This window comes from Panthera leo, chromosome F2 (genome assembly GCF_018350215.1).
Source record: "Panthera leo isolate Ple1 chromosome F2, P.leo_Ple1_pat1.1, whole genome shotgun sequence".
Classification (NCBI taxonomy): Eukaryota; Metazoa; Chordata; class Mammalia; order Carnivora; family Felidae; genus Panthera; species Panthera leo.
In genome coordinates this window covers 57,331,069-57,358,926 of record NC_056695.1, presented here as the reverse complement: position 1 = coordinate 57,358,926, position 27,858 = coordinate 57,331,069, and the positions used below count along the sequence as shown (strand labels likewise).

The following is a 27,858-nucleotide window of genomic DNA, read 5'->3' as shown; positions in this document are numbered from 1 at the left end:
ATTGGAGAGAAGATAATGCGCCTACCTAAAAGAAACTGCTTTGAGATACTTTAAAATTTGATTAGCAGCACCAAGATCTAAAATCTAGTGACAGTAATGTGTACCAATTCAATCACATTTATAAAATTCAAAGAAAAATATTAACACTTGGTCTGGTTATTGGATATATTCGAAAAATATACATTTTTTCTTTTTCTTAAAGATACTATACGATCTTTTTCTTAACATGTGTTTTCCTTCTTTAGCATGCCTTAAATTATGTCATACTGATGGCCTGTAATTGTTTTGAGGAATAGTGCTTTATGATTTGACTCCTCGGGCTATTGCGAGTCTCCTATATATGTAATGCAACCATACCTTGGGGATACTGTGGATTTGGCCCCAGATCTCCACACATAAAACAAATATGACAATAAAGTGAGTCAAATGAGTGTGTGGTTTCCCAGTACATACAAAAGTTACCATTAGCATTTAGAGGATCCTGGGAAGATGGTGGCGTAGGAGGACACTGGGCTCACCGCACCTCCTGCTGATCACTTAGATTCCACCTACACCTGCCTAAATAACCCAGAAAACCTCCAGAAGACTAGCAGAACGGAGTCTCTGGAGCCAAGCACAGACGAGAGGCCTACGGAAGAGGGTAGGAAGGGCGGCGAGGAGGTGCATGCTCCACAGACTGGGGGGAGGGAGCCGGGGCGGAGGGGCAGCCCGCCGGGCAAGCAGAGCCCCCGAGTCTGGCTGGCAAAAGTGGAGGGACCGGATGGATTGTGTTCTGACAGCAAGAGGGACTTGACATCTGGAAGGTTATAAGCTAACAGCTCTGCTCAGAGAACGGGAGGGCTGGAGGACAACTAGAGGGAGAGTTGTTGAGCCCCGGACTACAGAGCTCAGCTTGGCGGGGAACAAAGGTGCTCGTCAGCGCCATCTCCCTCACCCATCCCCAGCCAAAAGCCCGAAGGGAACCGGTTCCTGTCAGGGAACTTGCTTGCACCTCGCAAACACCCAATGCTGTGCTTCTGCGGATCCATCCCTCCTGTGGGTCTGACTCCCTCCAGGTGCTGCAGGGGCCCTCCCGAAGCGGATCTCCAAAGGAAAAGCGAGCTGAGCCTGCCCCCCACCCCCCCCACTCCTGTGCACCTTGCTGATCCACCCCAGCTAAAACGCCAGATCCCCAGCACCACAAGCCTGCCAGTGTGCAAGTAGCCCAGACGGTCCACACCACCCCACAGTGAATCCCGCCCTAGAAGAGGGGAAGAGAAGGCACATACCAGTCTCACTGTGGCCCCAGCGCTGGGCTGGGGGCAGACATCAGGTCTGACTGCGGCCCCGCCCACCAATGCAAGTTATTCAAGACAGCACAGGGGAAGTGCCCTGCAGTCCTGCACCACTCCAGGGACTATCCAAAATGACGAAAGGGAAGAATTCCCCTCAGAAAAATGTCCAGGAAATAACAAGAGCTAACGAACTGACCAAAAATGATTTGAACAATATAACAGAAAGTGAATTTAGAATAATAGTAATAAAATTAATCGCTGGGCTTCAAAATAGTATAAAGGACAGCAGAGAATTTCTTGTTACAGAGATCAAGGGACTAAGGAACAGCCAGGAGGTGCTAAAAAATGCTCTCAAAGAGTTGCAAATAAAATAGAGACAACTACGGCTCGGATTGAAGAGGCAGAGGAGAAAATAGGTGAACTAGAAGATAAAATTATGGAAAAAGGAGAAGCTGAGAAAAAGAGATATAAAAAAAATCCAGGAGTATGAGGGGAAAATTAGAAAACTAAGAGATGCACTAAAGAGAAATAATCTACGTATAATTGGTATTCCAGAGGAGGGAGAGAGAGGGAAAGGTGCTGAAGGTGTACTTGAAGAAATAATAGCTGAGAACTTCCCTGATCTGGGGGAGGAAAACGGCATTGAAATCCAAGAGGAACAGAGAACTCCCTTCAGATGTAACTTGAATCGATCTTCTGCACGACATACCATAGTGAAACTGGCAAAATACAAGGATAAAGAGAAAATTCTGAAAGCAGCTAGAGATAAACGTGCTCTAACATATAAAGGGAGACCTATAAGACTCATGACCGATCTCTCTACTGAAACTTGGCAGGCCAGAAAGGAATGGCAGGAGATCTTCAATGTGATGAACAGAAAAAATATGCAGCCGAGAATCCTTTATCCAGCAAGTCTGTCATTTAGAATAGAAGGAGAGATAAAGGTCTTCCCAAACAAATAAAAACTGAAGGAATTCATCAGCACTAAACCAGCCCTACAAGAGATTCTAAGGGGGATCCTGTGAGACAAAGTACCAGAGACATCGCTAAAGCATGAAACCTACGGACATCACAATGACTCTAAACCCATATCTTTCTATAATAACACTGAATGTAAATGGACTAAATGCGCCAACCAAAAGACATAGGATATCAGAATGGATAAAAAAAAACAAGACCCATCTATTTGATGTCTATAAGAGATTCATTTTAGACCTGAGGACACCTTCAGATTGAGAGGATGAGGGGATGGAGAACTATTTATCATGCCACTGGAAGTCAAAAGAAAGCTGGAGTAACCAAACTTATATCAGACAAACTAGACTTTAAATTAAAAGCTGTAACAAGAGATGAAGAAGGGCATTGTATAATAATCACAGGGTCTGTACATCAGGAAGAGCTAACAATTATAAGTGTCTATGCACCGAATACAGGAGCCCCCAAATATATAAAACAATTACTCACAAACATAAGCAACCTTATGAATAAGAATGTGGTAATTACAGGGGACTTTAACACTCAACTTACAGAAATGGATAGATCATCTAGACACACGGTCTAAAGAAACTAGAGCCCTGAATGATACATTGGATCAGATGGACTTGACAGATATTTAGAACTCTGCATCCCAAAGCAACAGAATATACTTTCTTCTCAAGTGCACATGGAACATTCTCCAAGATAGATCACATACTGGGTCACAAAACAGCCCTTCATAAGTATACAAGAATTGAAATCATACCATGCATACTTTCAGACCACAATGCTATGAAGCTTGAAATCAACCACAGGAAAAAGTCTGGAAAACCTCCGAAAGCATGGAGGTTAAAGAACACCCTACTAAAGAATGAATGGGTCAACCAGGCAATTAGAGAAGAAATTCAAAAATATATGGAAACAAATGAAAATGAAAATACAACAATCCAAACGCTTTGGGATGCAGCGAAGGCAGTCCTGACAGGAAAATACATTGCCATCCAGGCCTATGTCAAGAGACAAGAAAAATCCCAAATACAAAATCTAACAGCACACCTAAAGGAAATAGAAGCAGAACAGCAAAGACAGCGTAAACCCAGCAGAAGAAGAGAAATAATAAAGGTCAGAGCAGAAATAAACAATATAGAATCTAAAAAAACTGTAGAGCAGATCAACGAAACCAAGAGTTGGTTTTCTGAAAAAATTAACAAAATTGATAAACCTCTAGCCAGGCTTCTCAAAAAGAAAAGGGAGATGACCCAAACAGATAAAATCATGAATGAAAATGGAATTATTACAACCAATCCCTCAGAGATACAAGCAATTATCAGGGAATACTATGAAAAAATATATGCCAACAAACTGGACAACCTGGAAGAAATGGAAAAATTCCTAAACACCCACACTCTTCCAAAACTCAATCAGGAGGAAATAGAACTTGAACAGACCCAAAACCAGTGAAGAAATTGAATCAGTCATCAAAAATCTCCCAACAAATAAGAGTCCGGGACCAGATGGCTTCCCAGGGGAGTTCTACCAGATATTTAAAGCAGAGAGAATACCTATCCTTCTCAAGCTATTCCAAAACATAGAAAGGGAAGGCAAACTTCCAGACTCATTCTATGAAGCCAGTATTACTTTGATTCCTAAACCAGACAGAGACCCAGTAAAAAAAGAGAACTACAGGCCAATATCCCTGATGAATATGGATGCAAAAATTGTCAATAAGATACTAGCAAATCGAATTCAACAGCATATAAAAAGAATTATTCACCATGATCAGGTGGGATTCATTCCTGGGATGCAGGGCTGGTTCATCATTCACAAATCAATCAACGTGATACATCACATTAATAAAAGAAAAGATAAGAACCATATGATCCTGTCAATCGATGCAGAAAAGGCCTTTGACAAAATTCAGCACCCTTTCTTAATAAAAACCCTCGAGAAAGTCGGGATAGAAGGAACATACTTAAAGATCATAAAAGCCATTTATGACAAGCCCACAGCTAACATCATCCTCAATGGGAAAAACTGAGAGCTTTTTCCCTGAGATCAGGAACACGACAGGGATATCCACTCACACCACTGTTGTTTAACATAGTGTTGGAAGTTCTAGCATCAGCAATCAGACAACAAAAGGAAATCAAAGGCATCAAAGTTGGCAAAGATGAAGTCAAGCTTTCACTTTTTGCAGATGACATGATATTATACATGGAAATCCGATAGACTCCACCAAAAGTCTGCTAGAACTGATACATGAATTCAGCAAAGTTGCAGGATACAAAATCAATGTACAGAAATCAGTTGCATTCTTATACACTAATAATGAAGCAACAGAAAGACAAATAAAGAAACTGATCCCATTCACCATTGCACCAAGAAGCATAAAATACCTAGGAATAAATCTAACCAAAGATGTAAAAGATCTGTATGCTGAAAACTATGGAAAGCTTATGAAGGAAACTGAAGAAGATATAAAGAAATGGAAAAACATTCTGTGTTCATGGATTGGAAGAATAAATATTGTCAAAATGTCAATATTACCCAAAGGTATCTACACATTCAATGCAATCCCAATCAAAATTGTACCAGCATTCCTCTCGAAACTAGAACAAGCCATCCTAAAATTCATATGGAAGCACAAAAGGCCCCAAATAGCCAAAGTAATTTTGAAGAAGAAGGCCAAAGCAGGAGGCATCACAATCCCAGACTTTAACCTCTACTACAAAGCTGTAATCATCAAGACTGAATGGTATTGGCACAAAAACAGACACATAGACCAATGGAATAGAATAGAAACCCCAGAACTAGACCCGCAAATGTATGGCCAACTAATCTTTGGCAAAGCAGGAAAGAATATCCAATGGAAAAAAGACAGTCTCTTTAACAAATGGTGCTGGGAGAACTTGACTGCAACATGTAGAAGATTGAAACTAGACCACTTTCTCACACCATTCACAAAATAAACTCAAAATGGATAAAGGACCTGAATGTGAGACAGGAAACAATCCAAACCCTAGAGGAGAAAGCAGGAAAAGACCTCTCTGACCTCAGCCGTAGCAATTTCTTACTTGACACATCCCCAAAGGCAAGGGAATTAAAAGCAAACATGAACTACTGGGACCTTATGAAGATAAAAAGCTTCTGCACAGCAAAGGAAACAACCAACAAAACTAAAAGGCAACCAACGGAATGGGAAAAGATATTTGCAAATGACATGTCGGACAAAGGGCTAGTATCCAAAATCTATCAAGAGCTCACCAAACTCCACACCTGAAAAACAAATAACCCAGTGAAGAAATGGGCAGAAAACATGAATAGACACTTCTCTAAAGAAGACATCCGGATGGCCAACAGGCACATGAAAAGATGCTCAACGTCGCTCCTCATCAGGGAAATACAAATCAAAACCACACTCAGATATCACCTCACGCCAGTCAGAGTGGCCAAAATGAACAAATCAGGAGACTATAGATGCTGGAGAGGATGTGGAGAAACGGGAACCCTCTTGCACTGTTGGTGGGAATGCAAATTGGTGCAGCCGCTCTGGAAAGCAGTGTGGAGGTTCCTCAGAAAATTAAAAATAGACCTACCCTATGACCCAGGAATAGCACTGCTAGGAATTTACCCAAAGGATACAGGAGTACTGATGCATAGGGGCACTTGTACCCCAATGTTTATAGCAGCACTCTCAACAATAGCCAAATTATGGCAGCCTAAATGTCCATCAACTGATGAATGGATAAAGAAATTGTGGTTTATATACACAATGGAGTACTACGTGGCAATGAGAAAGAATGAAATATGGCCCTTTGTAGCAACGTGGATGGAACTGGAGAGTGTGATGCTAAGTGAAATAAGCCATACAGAGAAAGACAGATACCATATGTTTTCACTCTTATGTGGATCCTGAGAAACTTAACAGAAACCCATGGGGGAGGGGAAGGGAAAAAAAAAAAAAAGAGGTTAGAGTGGGAGAGAGCCAAAGCATAAGAGACTCTTAAAAACTGAGAAGAAACTGAGGGTTGATGGGGGTTGGGAGGGAGGAGAGGGTGGCTGATGGGTATTGTGGAGGGCACCTTTTGGGATGAGCACTGGGTGTTGTATGGAAACAAATTTGACAATAAACTTCATATATTGAAAAAAAAGTTAGCTTTACACTCTACTGTAGTCTATTAAGTATACAATAGCATTATGTGTACAAAAAACAAATAAAATGTAATTTATTGCTAAAAATTGCTACCCATCATGTGAGCATTCAGGGAGTTGCAACCCTTTTGTGGGTGGAGGGTCTTGCCTTGATTTTGATGGCTGCTGACAGATCCTGATCAGGGTGGTGGTTGCTGAAAGTTGGAGTGGCTGTGGCAATTTCTTCAAAAACAAACAAACACAAGCAACAGTGAGGTTTGCCAAATCAATTCACTCCTTTTTTCTCCATTTTTCTGTAACATGAGATGCTGTTTGATAGCATTTTACTCACAATAGAATTTTCAAAGTTGGAGTCAGTTCTCTCAAACCCTGCCACTGCTTTACCAAAGAAATTGATGTCAAGTTCTAAATCCTTTTTTTTATCATTTCAACAATCTTTACAGCATCTTCACCAGGAGTAGATCCCATCTCAAAAAACCCCTTTTTTTGCTCATCCTAAGACTCAGCTTCTCATTTACACAAGTTTTATCATGAGATTGCAGCCATTGAAAAGCAAACCAAACATAAGAATAATGAAACAGTTTCAAATACTTTGAGGATGACCAAAATGTGGCAGAGACATGAAAGAGCCAGTGTTATTGAGAAAAAATGGCAACTGATAGACTCGCTAGATGCAGGGTTGCCACAAAGCTTCCATTTGTAACAAGGGCAACAGCTGCAAACAAACTAAAATGACATATGCCTGTACTTTCAAAGAATCCTGTACTTTTCCTGTGTGGCCTTTTTCATGATTATATAATTGTGCAATGGGCTGTTTCATGTCTGTCTCTCTCCCCACAGTGTGAGATGTGTGAAGGCAGGGCCTGGCCCACAAGTGCACGGTCACTAATCCTAATACTGTTGCATGCATCCTAGTGTTTTGTTTGTTTGTTTTAATATTATTGTGGTTGGGGCGCCTGGGTGGCTCAGTCAGTTAAGTGCTACTCCGGATTTCGTCTCAGGTCATAATCCCATAGTTCCTGGGATGAGCCCAGTGTCAGGCTTTGTGCTGACAGCATGGAACCTGCTTGGGATATATTCTCTCTCTCTCTCTCTCTCTCTCTCTCTCTCTCTCTCTCTCTCAAAAATAAACATTTTAAAAAATAATTGCTGTTGGTTGTATGAATGAGTAAATAAATAAGTGGGTAAATATTCTGTGCCCTCGCACTTAAAACTAAATAGAATTATATTTAAAAAATAAGTACACGGGGAGAGAAAAGTATATGACTTGACTTTTTTCATCCTTATCTCTAGGCCACTAGTGTTTAGTTTTTTAAAATGCATTCTGTATACAACACCTGGACTGATCAAGCTAACTACATTTACAGTGAAGTCAAGCGTCCTTCAAAACCCCCAAAGTATCACCTTAGTTTTGACAAACTCACACACACACACACGTTCAACAACTGCCTTAGCCTATCATGTATGGCACTTTGTGAATAGTCATTTATTTACCTCTCCAGCTATATCTGAAGAATCTCGTCAGCTCCAAACAATCTTAGATATTCTGGGAATTAACTTTCTTATATACCATATGTTACTTATTGCCATTTTCCCCTCTGCTTAGAAACCCATCCTGATTTCTACTCTGAGTTCATGTGTCCTAACTTTCCAAAGTTCAATTTTGACATCATTTCAAGGATGACTTCTCTAAGCTCCCAAGCTGCAAAAATGTGCACTTTTTGTATTCCCATTAACACGTGCTACCTTTATTTTGGCACTTATAACAAGTCTTAAAATGATCTGTTTGTGTCTCTAAGACTTCAAGTCTCTTAAAGAAAGGGTCCTATCTTATTCATTTTTGCCTTGAAACATCCAAAGTCAATGTTTGGTGTTGAATAAATATCTCCATAAAAAATTATAACAAATTATCATCAAAGAGTCATTTGACCTTTCACTAGGAGGAAAGTTTGTCTACAATTTCAAGTGATATCCAAATTATCCTGAGATGCTTCTTTGATGAATTGCCTCTTTTTCTCACTTTTTAATGAGAATATTTAAATTGTAAACTCTAGTCTTTTTTTATTTCTTATATTTAGGTGTATTTCACTTTAATTATTCATTAATTAAAAAAAAAACTTTTCTGAGCATTTACTCAGTTCTACACACTAAGTCAACTTTTTTTTTTTTGTCACTAGGAGATGAAATGCATAATCACGGACATAAAGGAATTCAGTACTTAAATAATTAAAATAGGGTAAGAATGCTCTAATACAAGTAAGGATTTGGAAGAATGAATATAGCTAGCGGTTAAGAGCTAAAAAAGAATTGGGGTGCCTGGGTGGCTCAGTCGGTTGAGCATCCAACTCTTGATATCAGCTCAGGTCATGATCTCATTGTTTGTGGGTTCCAGCTCTACACTTGGCAGTGAGCATCCTGCTTGGGATCTTCTCTCTCACCCTCTCTGCCCTTCCCCACTGCACACACACATTCTCTCTCTCTCTCTCTCTCTCTCTCTCAAAATAAATAAATAACCTTTAAAAAAAAGGAGCTAAAAAGAGTATTCCAGATGAGGGAAACAGCATATAAAAAGTTATGGAAGTAGCTTTGAGCATTGTGAATTTTGAAATTACAAATTGACTCCTTAAAGTTCCTTGTCTTTTTAGATGTCCACCAGATAGCCTCACCCTCTAATTTAAATTCTAGGAGGTCCAAAGTCTTCTAAAAGATGTCAGTGAATTTCTTGGACCAGGAGGTGGAAACTTAATGTCTAATAGTTAACTCTGGCTTTAAATCTTGCTTTCTGATTATCTGGATTATGTTGATGTTACATAAATTCAAGTAGACACTGTCCTCTAAACAAACAAACAAGCAAACATACAAACAAACAAAAATGGTTTTTAAATCTAAAGTTGATAACTTCAGTTAATCTTCTGGGTAATTTGGGAAAGGATGTGAGCAGTCTACATCAAAGGTAGACAAACAGTTTGAAACTGAGTAGAACATACTGTTATATGTTAAATCCTATGGACAACTAGTTTCCCCCGTCTTTGTCACGACACACCATCCATCTTTTTCTTTCTTTCTGTTCTTCCTACTTCTACCTCCCTTTCCCTCATCAATGTCCCTAAAACACTATGGTTTCTAGATATATTGTGCATAGTAATTCATCCCATTCTTGCCTACCACCTGACTGATCTCTTTCTTACTGGAAAACTAGGTTCAATTATATTTTCTTTTATTTTTCTCAAAAAGAAAACTGCGTCATTAATTCATACAAATCATTTCTATTACTGGTTTCATGCCATTTGTGTTCTCATCCTTATACCAGTAGGGTGACTCAGTGAAACAAAGAGCAGGGAGAAGCAGCATTGTATGTAAACTTGACCTTCGTGACTAGGTGAAATTATGGACAGCCAAGAACTGGAAAAAGAAAAATAAAGAATTTTCTTGTTTTAGTTGTGACTTGAAAAATCTGTACACTGTATTTCTCACTTTTAATAGGAATTGCATTTGCAGGGTTTTAATCAAATTTATCTGATCCTGTGGAGTCTGCCTTTTGCTGATTTTAATTCTGTCCTTTTCACGGCATCTCCTCTGTTTTCCGGTTTTCTGCTTTGGGTTCATTTCATTATTATTCCGCATTTATATGCTTCCTTTCAGTGAGACATGGATTAGACTTCCCATTGTTATGCAGATGACGCTCAGATGTATTTGAAGATTAGTCCTAATTGTTACTCCACTTCTGGCACTTTATCAGCTTCTCATGAAGACATAGGGACTGGGATGTCCAATTAAATATTAATAAACAGAACTACTTATTGATAGTTCCAGACACTGATTTAGATAGGTTTTATCATTCACCTTCAGATGTGTGTGTTTGGTGGGGGGGGCGTGGGGTGGGTGGGTGTGTGCATGTTTCATGACCCAGAGTCCACAACCTGAGAATTGGGATTGATTCAGAGAGTAGTTTCTCTACCTGTTTATCAGAAGTCTAACAACAGGTATTTGATGTTTAGATAAATCAGCCTTTTTTAACGTAAATTATATTAAATACTATATTAATCAATTAAAGCGAAATAAAAACAAAATACAATTCTGGTGTATTGAAAGTGTTATAACCGTATTTCAAGTCACTAAATTCCACATGTTTGTATTTAGATTACTATGAAGTTAAACTTCCATGTAGGAATTCACTTCATAATAAAACCAACTCTGTGTGTGATCTTCCAAACTATTAGGAGTTTCCTTCTCGAAAAGAAAGTGCAAGAGAAATATAAAGTGTGGTTGAACAGAGTCCTTCTAAACATATGCCAAATATTGTGTAGGAAGACTAAACTTCTGACACTCAACCCAAAATCTGTACTTACTTAATGGAGTTCTATTTTCTATGTGGAAACTCCATAGTTCCTAGTGATGTCCATTAAGAGGACAGATGCTCTACGTCTAATGGTGTTTGTCTCACTTGTCTTATTTTCCTTTGTCCACTTTGATAATAGATTTCTACCACATTTCATCCAGTTTTTTAGAGCAAATCTTTTGTGATGTCAGTTGAAAATTAATTCCCGAACTCGTTTCATTTACTGGGTATTTTTTCCTCCCTAGATTACTAATTCCTTCATTTAAACTATTTTATTTTAATGCAAGAAGGATTTTTCACAACTTGGGAAATATTTATTTCGTTTAAGCTAATACAGCTCTAACTAGAACTCCTATAACTTATATCTTTGAAAATACTTAATTTCCTGAGCCATTTTATTTTCTGAGTCAATTTTTCATCAGTGCATTGTTTTATATTCAGAGCCTATACATCTGCACACATGAGATGATTTTTTTTTCCTCAAATGTCCTTAAAACATTTCATTTCAACCATCTCTTATAGTAATGGTCACATGTTAATTTTAAAAAGATAACGTCTTATGAAGTATTACTGGGGAAATGCACACCTTATTATTTTGTACAAATTCACCTTGATTTGATCAGAATGGGTTTGTTCTTTATAAGGTTTCTGCAAGAGCCATGGGAGAAAGGCTGCTAAATTACCAGAGAGGGGCAGGGAACAAAACTTAGAAATAATACAGCTCTTTTTCTATGTTACTTCCTAAGAATCACCTTCCCTGATCTGTTACCACTTCCATAGCATTTCTTGATCTATTACTCCAATAGCATCTTGTAACTCCAACATATATATTGGTGATTTTTACTTGTAATTTTATGAGTTTTTTTTTTTTTTTATTTTCATAAAGGACAATTTCCTGGTCTGGAACATATTTATAAAGATTATTCATCATCATGTAGAGGTCACTCATTTGATACTCCACCTAAGAGCTGTGATAAATAACTTGGATATTTCTTCCTTTAGTCAACATCCCTGCATTATGAAAGCCACTGCATCAGGAGTTAACAAACAGGGATGAAAAACTGGCCTTGTCCACAAAAGTTTATAAGTGTGTATATGTTTTAGAAAACAAAGCATGCCAGAGAATTCCCAAATAGTGTCACTCAAAGAAACAGTATGTCCTATCAGAAAGTTGATTCTACTAACTTCAATCATGTGATTGCTATAAATATTTTATTGCTGTGAAGTGCTTAAAATGTTTACAACTATTTCCTATCAGATCGCTAGCACTTAAACACCTTTATAGATGTTTTGTTCAAATAACGTGCTGGGAAGACTAGAGTCCGTACAGAACCCTGAGCGGAGGAATTAGGAATACTTCTCATACAAAGAAGTGGCACATCATCTTGGCTTTGTTTAAATGAAAAGAATTTCTGCAAGGGAATGTAAGAAGGAATCACATTTGAGACTTGGAAAACATTATAGAAATGAGTGGAAAATCATAAAGGGTGTGATATATTCAAAGAAGAACAAGAATTCTTTTCTGGCACAAGTTGAGTATCTACTGTATTAAATGGCAGAAGATTGTACTGGAAAAGAAATCTAGATCCTCATAGAAACAATTTTATATTTTGCATTAGGCAGTTTGTAAGTTATTCTATAGGAAACAGAGATCAAGGTTTTTAATGAAGTCAAGTAAGATAATCAAATCTGTATTTTAGAAAGATAAATATAGTAGCACTAAAGACGATGGAACACAGAAAGGAAAATGAGTATACGAAAGGAGTTAAGTAGCTATTTCTAGCTCAAGAAAGGATGATGATGAAGTACTAGGTATTGGGAAGAAAAGAAAAGGAAAATGGAATGTTTCAGATGAGAAATACATAGGTCTTGAAGGGTGCCTATGTATGGATGGGAGGGAAGTGGATGAAGAAAGGTATAATTAATTAAAAGCTTCTTTAAAACATTTTATAGAATGTCCAGCAGGCAGAGACACGATTACTCTAGAAATAGGAGATGGAAAAATTGGTGACGTAAATTTGAGAGCTATTTGTACATAAGTGACCATTGTAGCCTAGAAATGAATTAGATTAACTATTCAGGGAGACCATTGAACAAAGAAAAATGCCATTTAATCATTTTATAATTAAGCTACCTAAGGGTCAAATGAAACAAAACAAAACCAAGAACACAAGATATGGAGGGGCATCTGAGTGGCTCAATCACTTATGCATCCAACTCTGGATTTCAGCTCAGGTCATGATCTCAGGGTTTGTAAGTTCAAGCCCTGCACTGGGGGCCTTGTGCTGACAGTGCAGATCCTGGTTGGTATTCTCTCTCTCTCTCTCTCTCTCTCTGTCCCTCCCTGCTCATGCTTGTTCTCTTTCTCTTTCTCTCTCAAAATAAATAAATAAACTTAAATAAATACAAAGTATGGAGCATAATGATTTCAAACAATTAGGTAAGAATCAAGGGAGTTTAGGACTGTATAAGGGAAGGAAGATAATTTCAAACACAGCTTATCAGTTCTTTCCATTCTGCTAAGAAATCGTGTATGTGGAAAAAAATGAAGAAGTACTATTAGATTTAGCAATTAGAAGGTCATTTCTTGCATTGAGAAAGCAGTTTTGATAACAAAATGAGAGAAGGCAACTATAATACTTTCAAAAGTGAATAAGGGAGAAGAATATGGAATAGTACACATAGAAGATTCGTAAGATATTAAAGAGCAATGATCTTACTTATATGTGGAACCTGAAAAAAGACTAAATCATAGAAACAGAGAATAGAATTGTAGTTGCCAAAGTCAGGGCCAAGGGTAGTGGGAAAAATGGGGAGGTGTTGGGTAAAGAATACATTTTCAGTTATAAGATGAATAATTTCTGGGGATATAATATACATTATAGTTATTATACTTAATAATAGTGTGTCGTGTACTTGAAAGTTGCTAAGAGATTAGATCTTAAATGTTACCCCCCCCACACACACACACACAAATAGTAATTATGTGAAATGATGGAGGTAACTAACCTTCCTGTAATCATTTTACTGTGTATCAAATCATCACATCATACACTTTAAACTTACACAATGTTGTATATCAATTATATCTCAATAAAGTGGGAGGAAAAGCCAATTATTGAATACTCAGAAATTTTGTGAGGCCTTGATAACCTGTGGTAGCTTAAAATCAGCTAAGATGGGACTATATATACCATGGGAATTGAAAGAGAGACAGAGACAGAGACAGAGAGAGAGAGAGAGAGAGAGAGAATGAGAGGCAAGAAAATGCTGTAGTCAGCATAGAAGAGTTACAGGAAATTAGGTAGTAAGTGGAGAAAAGGAAAAATTGGTAACTGATGTTGAAGGAAGAAAAAGGAAAAGTAACCATTTAATCCTCAATGGTTTAACCACAAGATATAAATTTCAAGTTATCTGGAAGAGATTTATGCTAAAATATAAGCTAAAGTGAAAAAATAGTAAAGAAAACTTTATTTAACAAACTAGAGACACCCTTGGTGATAGGAAAGTAAGACTTGGAGTTGAAAGAACCTGAGCTGTAATCCTGACTCTGCTATTTATTAGCTGAGTGATCTTGGGGAAGTCAAGCAAATTTTGGGACCTCTAAATGGATCTTTAAGGTGGCAGTGAATATGGGCACCTGGGCAGCTCAGCCAGTTGAGCATCTGATTTCTTGAATTCAGCTCAGGTCATGATCTCATGGTCATGGGATAGAACTCCGTGTTGGGCTCCACACTGGGCGCTCTCTCTCTCTCTCTCTCTCTCTCTCTCTCTGCCCCTCTCCCCCCCTCAAAATTAATAAATAAACATTAAAAAAATAAAGTGGTGATGATAATAACTATGTAAAGTCTTAAGTGCACTGAAAATATGTGTACCTCAAAAAAAAAAAGAAAATATATGTACATCATTTAAAAATACACTGAACTATTATTGATGAGTTGGAGAAGGAGGACACATGCAGGATTTTAATGGAATGGGGCAAAGAGATGCAAATCAAAACCAATGCCAACAAGAAACATGGTGACCAAGAAGGAAGAGAAGGCACAGATGTAGTGCAGCCACTCACTCTTTTTAAGTGGAAGAAAGAAGGGTTGGAAAACTGAAGAAGTATTACAACATTTAACTTTTGTGGGAATTTATTAAAATTACCTCAGTGCAGCTCTTTTTGTAGCCTGAATGGTCTAATTCACAGTTATAAGAACAGCAAAGGTAGTTTTAATATTGATTTCTCAGTTAGTCTCAAGTCCTAGGATACTTAATAAATAGGATTGAAAACACTATCTGGATGGCTTAATCAATCCATGGCTTTATTTCTTTCTTTTTGTAGATTTTTATTAACATGATATTGCATAAATACACCTCTCCCTAATTAAGCTAACCTATTTACAGTCAGAGGATAATTTATAATGCCTCACACTTTTATTCATAGTTAGTTTTCAGTGAATGTTGAAAAAATATTGAGCTTGTGAATTTTCGAGTATAAAAAATAGTCTCACTTTGATAAGTGACAGAACGCCCTAATATGTATTTCAATGTGGCTGTAATTGTGCAATTTTGAATTTAAAGTCTGTTTGCAAAGCACTGTATTGCTAAGACTTTGCATGAGGCATAGGCTCACTTTTAAAATGCAATTTCTTTTTTAGTGAAGACATGTGGCTCTAATCTTCAAGGACCAAGTGGAACCTTTACGTCTCCCAACTTTCCATTCCAGTATGACAGCAATGCACAATGCGTCTGGGTCATCACAGCAGTGAATACAAATAAGGTAAGGTAGAACCATCTGTGGCAGGAAGCAGAATCATAAAGACACAGAATCATAAAGACAAAGGCAAAGAGATCATGAAGAAGTGCAGGAAAGAAAATTCGTATCTAGAGTATGATTTCTGCCAATACTTTCTACTTCTCCCTTATCCAAATGTAAACTTATATGAGAATTTGGAAAAAATCAATCTTTAAATAACACAACTCTCCTCCTGGTGACTAACGTAAGTGACAACACATTAAAATTGTAGATGAATGTTTTCTGAGACTTTTTTTTGAAGTTGTAAGTATGTATTTTTTTAAAGAAGCCATGAATAATGGCTTTTTGCTTCCTATCTTTTCTGCTTGACGTATCATTCAGATATATCGTGTTTTGGCACAAAGCTGCCTTTTCTTTCAATGTTTCTCTTAGTACTATACATCTCACAGCTACTCCTTATTATAAAAAGTAGCTTTTATTGTGGTCTCCACTCAGAGAAGATTCACATTATGGGTATTTCAAAAGGTTAGATTGTCTTTCTGTTTGACTATAAATGAGTAATACATCTAAACATGCATGTGCCACAATACTTCAAATAAGAATATTATGCTGAACGAATGTAAGAGGAGATGAAAAAAACAGCTAGTTTTCCTGTCTTCTCTCTATCCTCCTTCTCCTTGGAAGAATACAGAGAGTACCTAACTAGACAGAATCAGAATTCCTCTCAGATTGTTTGGTATCTTTTCTGGGTTAGTGAAGGAAAGTTTGGTAGTAGAGCCAATAAAACTGGTTCGGATGGTAGTTCAAATACTGACTTACAATTTGCTGATACCTTTGATCAAGTTATTTAACCTCCCTATAATTCTGTCTCTTTATCTATAAAAATGGGGATATTAGGAGAATGCATTTCACAGTGCTGTAAGAAATAAGTGAGGTAATGACTACAGAGTGCTTAATATAGTAAGGACTTAAAACACATTAACTCATTGTTATTAGATAAAGTGTATACTGCCTGCCAGAATGTTTTATGTTCATGAATCGTTATCCTAAGGGCAGCAGCATGGTTTTAAAAATCAATTCAGTGGTCAGTTACACTTGCCTCATAGGCAAGCCCCGATTTATGAATCAGAACTAGATCAGAAGGCTTCTGCCCCAAACTAACTGTGTAAACTTGGGAAACTCACTAAATCTAACCTTTCCTCTATATAAAGAAACTATTTTGCTCACCGAACCTGTGCCGTCAGTTCAATTGAACAAATATTTTATTTGTCAGATATCTTCTCTGTATGAATTATGGGTTGTTGAAATATTTTAAAAAATCATGTAATACTTGAAAAATAAACTTGCATTTATTGAAGTCTTAGCAACATGCCAGATACTATTCACAGCACTTTTTATGAATTGTTTAATCCTCTTAAGACTCCCCTGTGAAGTAGATACTTTTATTGTCTGCGTTTAACATGGAGGCTGAATAACTTATCTAAGATCACATAGCTGGCAAAGGTCAGAACTGTGTACTTCTTAAGATATGTGTTATTACAAGGATGTACCTCACACTAAGGTGCTGTAAGTGTCTTACACCAAGATAAGCGTGAAGTAAATTCATTATAAAGTATGGAACAAACACATTATATTAATCTTGCATTGAGATAGAAATCTTGTTGTGTCATGATAATTACCTGTAATTGTCATCAAAATGTGGTAATTATCTCCTGTTCAATGAGATGTCTGCTTTGCTAAGCTTAATTCATTCTCATTTACTGAGATACCTGAAGTTTCACAGAGGTCATCACATTTCCCCTTGTTTATCTTACCCAATCTACCAAACTTTTATCTCTTCTTTTTCTTCTAAAAAAATCCAATTTATTTTCTAAGGAGGACATAATTACTTTCATTTCTTTGCTATTTTTATCAAGTACCTGACTAAGGACATTATTTTTTGATCTGTTGGTTTACCTCTATTTTAAGATATCCTTATAGAAATTGGTTTTCAAGCATTTTTCACCATGACCCGCAGTTAGAATTTTTTTTTTTACACTGTGGCCCAATTCACTCACGTACACACAATGCCACAAAATAGTATTTTCCCTTAATATGTGAATTCACTTCTCTATTTTTTATTCTAATCTATATTGACCTATTTGTTTTTAAAATATGGGTCATGCCTCAATAAATTTATTTCATGATACACTAACAGGTTATAACACAGTTTGAAAAATCCTGTTTCGCTTCTATAGATTCTCACATCAGATCTTTCAGGAAGGCGGTCACTGGCATAGAACATGGGCATACAGCTTTCCTAGTTGGTATAAATCTCAATTAACCAAGATGCTTAATACCTCAATATCTATAATTTTCTTCAAATATCATTGTACCTGTTTTTCTTTATGTTTGATAGTTTTAAAAGCAATCATGGTGTTCTAATTGTCCAAACCACAAATATGATTGGTGGAAAAATCTCTTGAGATTTGAAGCTGGATTAAACTGAATGGAACTGATTTCAAATCCATACTGTCCCTCTTAGTAGTTACACATTTGTAGACAGGCATGATCTTTGATTCCTCTGAACTAGTTTTTCTTTTTCCTCTATTAGAAATAATAATATTATATCATAAAATTATTATACTGATTAGATAAGGAAACATGAAATGGCTCGTTCAAAATAGGATCATTTTAAATGACATCTATTTTGCCAAATGTTGCTGTCTCATCAGGAAACGTGTTTGTCTTTAGTTATTTGTTACATTTAATTGACGTGTTGATGCAGAAAAAAAATGTCACTATATACCATTTTCTTCCACATTTGATTATGCGATGATTAATTTATAGGTGACTAAACATTATAGTCATTTTTTATTTCTCAGTACAAACATTGCCATTAAGCTTACTAAACATAAAATATAATGACTGAGCATTGCAATGTTAAAGTAATATATGTTTTTAAGGTTACTTTATACCCCTTCCACAAGCTTCTGTAAGGGAATATTTCCTTTAATCTTAGAATTTCAATGATGAACATAATTGAGGGCTTCTTCACCACAACAGCAAATCAGAATATTAGAAGAAATACTTTAAACTAGCCTGGTTATTGAATTGATTTTTCTTCTTGCAATACAATATGCATTTAACATTAGCTCCATGTGTGAAGTAAATACTTCTCTGTCTTGAGCTTTTCCTTAACTTGTATGAGGAGGATCTTCCTTGATTTCAGTTGTCTCGTGCATTTGTCTTCAGTCTTTTGTATGTGTGTGCTGGAATACACGAACAATTTCCAGGGTGTGTGTATGGGCGGGCGGGGGGGACGGGGGGGGGGGGGCAGAGCTGAACACCGTTTTCAAGTATTCCACTTTTTAACAGAGTCCAGCTTAAGTACCTACTTCTATCTGTTTGTTCTCTTTTATCACTTTCCTTTTCGTGATTGTCTTTCACGGTTTCAAAAGAAAGTCACATATTACTTTTCCAGCTGAAATGAGTGTAAATAAAATTCTAGCGATCCAGAGTAGAAAATTCTATGTGCATATAGTTCCTGAGGGGAGAGTCTTTGAGATCAAAGCAAAAAATAGATTCACTAAGAAATATTTGAAGAAGACAATACCTTATTTCATCTACAAAACAAACTTACAGAAAGTCCCCTCTTTTTATCTCTTAATGTACGTTCACGTGTATGTTTGTGTATATGCATATGTATTATCTATCCACCCACCTATCCTTTAATCTATCTGTATCTCTGTATATCCTAGAATTAGAATTTACAATACATAGAATTATAGAGTAACCTGAATTGAAACACAAAGTCTGGTTTATTGGACACATAGAATTCCTAATTTGTCTGATTGATATTACAGTCTTTGCAATTATAATATACAGTGGACGTTTTCTAGAAATTAAATGGACTAATGTTAACAAGATTTTAAGGAAACTATATTTCAAATATTTATAAAATTATAGTATAGTAGAACTTGCATATTTTGCAGCTATTCACACTTAAAAAGAAAAAAAAAAGATGTCCATTTGAAACTATAGGAGAGGGGTGTCTGGGTGTCTCAGTCAATTAAGTGTCTGACTTTGGCTCAGGTCATGATCTCACGGTTGGTGAGTTTGACCCTCGCATTCAGTTCTGTGATGACAGCTTAGAGCCTGGAGCCTGCTTCAGATTCTGTGTCTCCCTCTCTCTCTGCCCCTCCCCTGCTTGTACTCTGTCTCTCTCTCTCTCTCTCTCTCTCTCTCTCTCTCTCTCTCTCTCAAAAATAAACATTTAAAAAAACGTTTTAACTGTAGGATAAAGTAGTTGTCAAAACTCTTTGATCTATGTCTTGAAAAATTTTTGGAGGCTGTCTACAAGAACACTGTCCAATAGAAATATGTGAGGGGCGCCTGGGTGGCTCAGTCAGTTAAGTGTCCAACTTCAGCTCAGGTCATGATCTCACGGCTCCAGAGTTCAAGCCCTGTGTCTGGCTCTGTGCTGACAGCTCAGAGCCTGGAGGCTGCTTTGGATTCTGTGTCTCCCTCTCTGTCTCAGCCCCTACCCCACCCCCTCTCTGTCTTTGTCTCTCTCTCAAAAATGAATACACATTAAAAAAAGAAAGAAATATGTGAGCCACATATATAATGTTAAATTTTCTAGTAGCTACAGTTTTAAAAGATGAAATTAATTTTAATGTCATATTTTATTTAACCTCAATATTATAATTTCATGTAATCAGGACACAATTATCAATGCAGTAATTTACCATCATTTTATTTCATTTTAAATCTTTGAAATCTGGAATGTGCTTAATACTTAAAGGATATCTCAGTTCAAATGAGTCACATTTCTAGTACGCAATAGCCACATGTTGCCGGTGGCTACCATATTGTTCAGGGAAAATACTGAACGTCACCATGGAGAGTTTGATTCTGTTTTAGGGAATATGAGGAGATAGTGGTTAGTGGTTGGTCTTCAGGAAAATAAACATCCCATTGCAAGGCAATTGCCTCATGTGAAGTTTTGTAGGGGCTTCAAGGAAAAGCAAGAAGGATGCCTCCATTGGCAAGCTGGGATTTTAGCTGTTCCTTACTTCTATGAACTACCCCATATCTTTATCTAGTTATGTTATTATTATTATCTTTTTACTTAAGTCAGCCAAAATAGGTTTCTATTAATTGTCACTAAGGAACCCTGAGGCAGGAAGCTAGTGATACAGTCATAATTTTTATTGTCTCTTGACAGTAAAGAATCTGTTGCAATATTTATCTCCCCAGTTTACTCTCTAATACATATCCTGCAAATTGATTATATTCTTATTTCTTCTATCTTCATCAATATTGGGATACAAAGGTTCTAGCTCTTGAAAACACAAGGTAATGTTGGGTACTTCTACTCTAATTTCTTGGATGTCTAATGACCTTTTGAGAAGTGGGTTTTCAAATGTAAACATAAATTAATAGTAAAGTCAAAATAGCTTTTTTTAATTAAATAGTTCTTCAGTATAAGGTACAGTTTTTTTTTCATTAATTAGATCTTCAGTATAATGTGCAGAACCAAGATAAAAATGTGTGGAATAGAATTCTTTATGGCTTTTTGGCCAGTTCATATTCTCACTTTAAAGCGACGTGTTTTTATCCACATTGGATGGCTATTTGTGAGAATAATACTGACGTCTCCAGGATGTCAACAAATCTCACAACTGACAAAATAAAATCCACTGGGAGGCCACTAATAACAAGATTAAATTGACTGAGCATAGAAGAATATAATTCAGAGAAAATAAAAACAGGCATGTGAGGTCGACTTCAGTCTAAATTTTAACTCTCACTAGTTTAGCAGAAGTCTAAATTATCAGAAGATATAAAATTGGTCATCAAAAGGATGTGAATTGACTGTGACTTTAAAAAAATATGGGATAACACTAGCCAAAAACACATTTTTTTTTGGTATTCCAGGACTATGAATACTTAATTTGTTTCTAAATTTGGCTCACAATTGTACCTCATGACTCAAAGAATACGGCTGACTATAACCTATGTATGGCAATGGCATGATTTTAAGTGTATATATTTAAGAACTCATGCTGGATATTCCTCACCTATTTAGAAATAACTTCCTTATTATTCTATGCAGAGGGATACTGGGCAGAGTTTTGATCTAAGAGTCAGAAACCCTGAATTCTTGTTCAAGTAATTTTGCATCTCCGAATCTCAGTTTCCTCATCTTCAACGCAGGAATAATTATCCTTGCCTGGCCATGTCATAGGAGTGTTGGAGGAACACCCGAGTCAGCAAACAATACGACACTTTGTACATGGGACATTATCTTCTAAATTTAATGTATTATGTAAATATTTATGCTACCCCTTATTCCAAAGACAATTTTAGGTGGATGACATCATCAAATAGATCATAATACATATGTTGAGATATGTTAAATAATTAAGGAGCTTTAAGCATAAGAATAGTACATAGCTCACAGTGGGTGCCCCGTTAACATTTATTGTATAAATAAAAGAACTAATGGGGCACTTGGGTGGCTCAGTTGGTTAAGCATCTGACTCTTGATTTCTGCTGAGGTCATGATCTCAGGGTTTGTGAGTTGGAGCCCCATGTGAGGCTCTGTGCTGACAGTATGGAGCCTGCTTGGAATTCTCTGTCTCCCCCTCTCTCTCTCTCGTCTCACGTCTGCATGCATGTGCTCTTTCTCAAAAATAAGTAAACATTAAAAAAAAAAGAACTAATGGACAAGAATAAGCAATGCATATGGAATATTTGAGAAATTATTAGGCATTTGTATCAAGCATAGTCTAAAGTTAGTGCACAACGAATGGCAAATATTTTGGTGGCAGTTATACTGCTTTATAAATAAATGTTAACTCTATAATATTTTTAGTAATATTTATACATGCATATTATTTTCTCAAGTGCTAACATAAAGCATACTTATTGGACTTTTCATATAGTTCTGATAAAATTTTACTGTAACATTTTATATTATTTTGACACAGGTTTCTGTTGAAGTGACATGATAGATGGGACACCTGTCTCAAACTTAGATGCAGGTCAAGAAGGACAACCTCTTCTAATAGGAAATCTTATCCCTTTCTAGGCAGGTCATTTCATTCTACTGTTTATTTCAAGAATAAGTCGTCAGGGTCTATTTTATGATGTGGTAATATAATTAAATTGTGAAATATTTTATTCATATACCCAGTACAACATTTAAGTCCATGTTTTTTGTTTAGATCCATTAAAGACCCATTCAGTGCTCCTCCCCATAAACTCTTCAGGCATCAGAATACACCCTGACTTCCACCCGAAACACTAACATCAAAAGCCTTTCCATATTGTCACTGTTCCATCACTGCAGCTAGCCTCTTGCCACTTCGTTTAGCCTGCCCACTTACAGGCACTAGCTCTTTGTGCCAAAGAGTCAGAGCTTTGGGACCTGTGCCAAGCTTCAGTGCCAGGTCTGAGACCTCAGCCAGATATAGAAAGTGTCACTTTCCTGCAGACTTCAGCTGTCTTTTCTGCAAAAAACAGAGTCAAGACAAGGATTTATATGCAAGTGATATTTTAAGAAAGTGCACCAAGGAAACTATTAAGAGAGTGGGGAGAGCAGGACAGGAAAAAAGTTAAACAAGGGTGAAATTTCAGGCAAAAGCCAAGCTGTAGCTTGATCCTATGCCTGTGTAAATTATACATCAGACTTTGTTCCAACTCAGTACAAGGTAGCTGGACTATCTTTCTTCTCCACCCATAACTGGAGGCTAAGGGTTACCCAGGCCCTTCAGGGCTCATGAGTGGGCATAACAGTTCCCATAGACTGAAGGAAGCCTCCAGAAGACATATCTCTAGACATTTAGAGGCAAATGAATGTGGTGATAGAAAACAGATTACAGAAAGGACCAGAAACATTTGCGGGTAATCTGGATGGAGCACTGACAGTATCTGCTAGAGTTGAGGAGGAGCTAATGGGAGCCAGCCTCAGGTAACAGTTCAGAACAAATCAAAGCCAAGTGGGTGGTCCTACCAAGTCATGATTCAGAAAGAACCCAGGAGTAAAGTACAGATCTTGGCATAAAGCAATAGGTTGGAAACCAGGGAAAACAACTAGAAGATTCCTCAAGCCTGGACAAGTGTCTGTTTACCATTTGTAGGGTATCCTAACCTTGGAAGTAAGGGAGCTGTCAAAGGCATTGACCTTTATTTTCCCTCCTCATGACCGAGTCATACCTGTACAGCACTTGCCAATGAAATGTGTTGTGTCAAATGGTTTATTTAGTTGAAATTTTTATTTGAAATGAATTAGTGCAAGCACAATGAATAGTTGTCTATAAATAAATATCATTAAGTAAAAAACAAAAATAAATATTCTGAAATGTAAAATGAGTTATCCTTGGATAGAGGACCTCAGTTAATTTTTTCCTCTTTAATTTTATGCTAACAAAAATTCTGTTAAATTTCAATCATATGTTATATTTTATAATAAAGATGAGTAATAAAGATTAGTAAAGTGAAAAAGAAAGAATAGTAGTTAACTAATTGACATTATTGACTACTTCCTGCTTCTTGAAACTCTCTTCCCTTGACTTCTTTATGCTCTGATTTCCTTAATTTTTTCCTTCTCAATCTTTTCCTGGTATTCATCCTTTCCGCCATTTCCTTAAAATTCAGTTTCCTCTATGTCCTGAATTTAAATATTTTTTCATTCTGTATTCTTCTCTTCCTTCACAAGTCTAAATAAAATGTCCAGTAGATTCAATATAGCTCATTAGTGTGCCTCAAAGTTGATTAACTCTCTCTCATCCAAGTTTTCATTATTTCTCCTATGAATTATCAACCAACTTCCCAACTGTAGAATCTTTCTCTCATTTTGATGCCTATCAACAAATCCGCTGTGAATTTGTATTCCAAAATGAAATGTTATCTCCTTTCTTGGTAAAATATTTAAATAGATCTGTACAGCTTCATGGATGAATCCATCAACAACTTGAACTTCTCTTATAGCTCAAGGCCCATGACCCAACACTTTACACCAGTGCGTTACCAGAACCCTCTAGTTTGGGGGACATACTGCTCTCTATACTTCCCTGCTCTGCACCTCTCTTAACTCCTGACCCAGTTTATTCCTGGCCATTCTTTAGGCCTCAACTCATGTTTCACTGTTCATGGAATCCTTTCCTGTCCTCCCACCTAGATTGACTTAGGATCCTACTCTGCATACTGGTTCACCAGTTGTCATATTATATTGTAATTATCTGTTTGCTCATCTGTTTTCCTTAGTGTCACACTTAGTAACAAAAACCACTTTTGAATCATTGCATCCTTAACTCTTAATATAATAGCTGTTTTGTAAAAGTTATTGAAATGAATATTTTTTGAAAGAACTGATGAAATATTTCTAGGTAAAAATCTCACTGGTTTATTTATATTTGTTAGCTCTTCCTAGGAATTTCTCTGATTCTTCAGAAAAAAAAAGGAGGCAAATTATGCAAAATACAAAATAGTTTTATTTAGATTATTTTTTCACTCCTCTTCCCACTGCTAATGGTTGGGCATCCCTAACACTTTAACCTCAATATTATAATGGTTTTTGAGTGATATGCTTAATCAGAACTGTGCTACATGATAATTAAGCTTAAATATTAAATGATTCACATAAATGGTGACAATTTGTATACTAAATGCAGCCAAATAAAGTCTTTTGGGGGTTGGCATAGAAGAAAATAGGAGACTGGACAAAGAAATCCTTAATTAAAAATACCAGGATATACAGACTTAATAAGGATTAGGTTTGGCTTTCAAAGACAGAAACCCCCCCAACAAGAGAGACTTGAGCAAGATAGGTATGTGGTCTATAACTTCTGATGGCTCTACTCCAGGAATTCCTCAGGGACTTAGGCTAATTACTACTCTACCATTCCAGGGTATGGCCATTGCCCTCAAGTTCCAGTATTGTGTCTCAGGCTTCAACATGGTGTCTCACACATTTCAGGAAGCAAGTGATAAAAAGGACGGCAAAGGACAATTGCAAGCTGTTTCTTAAGAAAACTTTCTAGAATCTGTGCTACACACACACACACACACACACACACACACACACACACACACACCTTTTTACCATAGTTGAGTAACATGATCATACTCAGCTGCAAAAACGATAGAAAATATGGTCTTTATTTAGGGTAACTTGGTACCAGCTAGAAACGCTACCGCCATGGAAGATGGGTAATAGGATGTTTGGGAAAGGTATGACATTCTCTGTTACAAAACTGGTATGTTAGGCCCTATTCTAAGCTCTGTTTATGTATCATCTCATTTAATCCTCCCACTAACTGTATGAAGTAGTTGGTCTAGACATAGTATGTCTATTTTATATGTGTAAAAACAGGTTTAGAGAACTTAAGTGACTTGTCTAATTTGAAGGGTGAGTGAGTGGCCACACTAAGCAGTACTTACAAGAGTTATGATGGTTGGGTGATATGATGGTCATGACTATTGCTGCTGTAGCAAATTACCATAAACTTTGTGGCTTAGAACAACGCATATTTGTTGCCTTACAGTTCTGTGGGTCAAAAGTTCAGTACAGGTCTCACTGCAATAAAATTAAAATGTCAGCAAGCTATGTTTCTTTCTGGGCGCTCTAGGGAAAAATGTTTCTTATTTATTTGTGTTGTTGGAAGAATTAAATTCCTGTTGATTGTAGGGTCAAGTGCCCAGTTTTTTGTTTGTTTGTTTGTTTGCTTGCTTGTTTGATTTGTTTGGTTTTGGGTTTTTTTGTTTGTTGTTTTTTTGTTTGTTTGTTTTGTTTTGTTTTGTTTTTGGCTCTCAGTTGAGAGACGGTCCCAGCTGCCTTCTTCCATCTTCAAATTCAGCAAAGGTGGTCTAGTCCTTCTGATATCACATTTCTCTGTCATACTCTTCTGCCTTCTTCCTCTATTTTTAAGGACTTGTGTGATTAGATTGGGCCCACCTGGGTAATCTAGGATAAATTTTCTATCTCAGAAGCCTTAACCTTAATCACATCTGCAAGTTCCTTTTTAACATGTGAAGTAATTGATTCACAAATTTCCTGGATTAAGTCATGGATCCCATTGGGAGGTCAATATTCTGTCTACCACAGGTGGAATGAGGAAGCGCAAAGAAATTGGGGAGCATAGGGCTTTTAAAGGATGGTGTCTTCATCCAGCAAAATAGAGCTACTCTAATTAATATTCAAAATGTAGGAAAGTGATAAAGGCAAACTTTGAAATCTTTGAATTATGTCCTACTCTTTTTCTTCCCAGAGAGATCCCTTTATCTATAGACAGATTTAAATATCTTTCAATTGTTTTAAAATTCTATGCCATTCCTATTTCACACCTTTCACTCTCTTTCCCTAGCAGGGGATTATACTAGGATTATAGGAAATAGGGTGTGCATTCAGTTGTTAGTGTACAAAATTGTGGTGTGTATCCAGCTACTGTGGCAATTTTGAGACATAGTATTTCATTCAAGCAAAGAATTCCTTTCCTCCTTCTGAAACTCTTCTAACCATCACGGTCTTTAATGGTGAAAAACACAGGCAGAAAAGGAGAAGGCAGTAAAATAGAAAATAAGTAAAGAAGAATCTTTTGTGTAGGAGAGACATTAAAATGTCTCTAAACTAAACCACATACTTATAGCATCTATTCATTAAAGGGTCAGCCCTTTAAATATCATTCATCTCAAGGAAGAGTTATGGAATGAGCAGTGTTCTTCCATAATAATGAGAAAGAGAGGGATGGTTATGAGTGAGCATGGTAACATCTCTACAACAACAAATATTTAACAAGTATTTGCTGTTGAATAGCTGGTGTAAATATCTATCTGATCAGCAAATATTGTTGGCAATTTTACATTATAAAAACCACCTATGATATAATGAATTATTAAAACAATATTTCCTTATTTAAGTAAAGTAGTCTTTATTTATAGTTTACTGTAAGCAAGACGCTGTACTGGCTATAAAAACACTTAACCTGAGTCTGCTCATAGCTTCTGAGTGAATCTTAATAACTTTCTAAAGAGGCAATAATATGGCACAGTCTTTAAGACCATATCCCTTTTTAATCGCATAAGTTATAACTGTTTAAAATTTGTTTTTCTTGTTACAACCATCATTTTCCTGATGTATTTTTTGTAAATGAAGGCATGAAGAAGTATAAAGAAACAGAACATAAAATCTCTCTTCTTGGGTAGGCTATATATTTATTCTATGAAGCATTATATTTCTCTTATTCTTAAAATTAATATTTTAATAACTCATTTCTTTGTCACATGCCTTCTAGTTAATTCCATAATTATATGACCAATATTCTAGATTGCATTTTTACCAAAGTTAGGTGCAGCTTCATTTTAACATCTTGAAAACTGAAGCAACACAG

General features: G+C 36.6%; 1 protein-coding gene across 3 annotated transcripts in view; it reads left to right on the top strand.

The window, feature by feature from the left end:
• The window catches only part of CSMD3 (CUB and Sushi multiple domains 3), a 1,240,952-nt gene that overhangs the window by 614,324 nt on the left and 598,770 nt on the right, over positions 1-27,858 (top strand). For all 3 annotated transcript variants that reach the window (XM_042923788.1, XM_042923787.1, XM_042923786.1), the window contains one exon: positions 15,384-15,505. In XM_042923788.1, the coding sequence (XP_042779722.1) occupies positions 15,384-15,505 (122 nt within the window). The remainder of the gene's footprint in view (positions 1-15,383; positions 15,506-27,858) is intronic.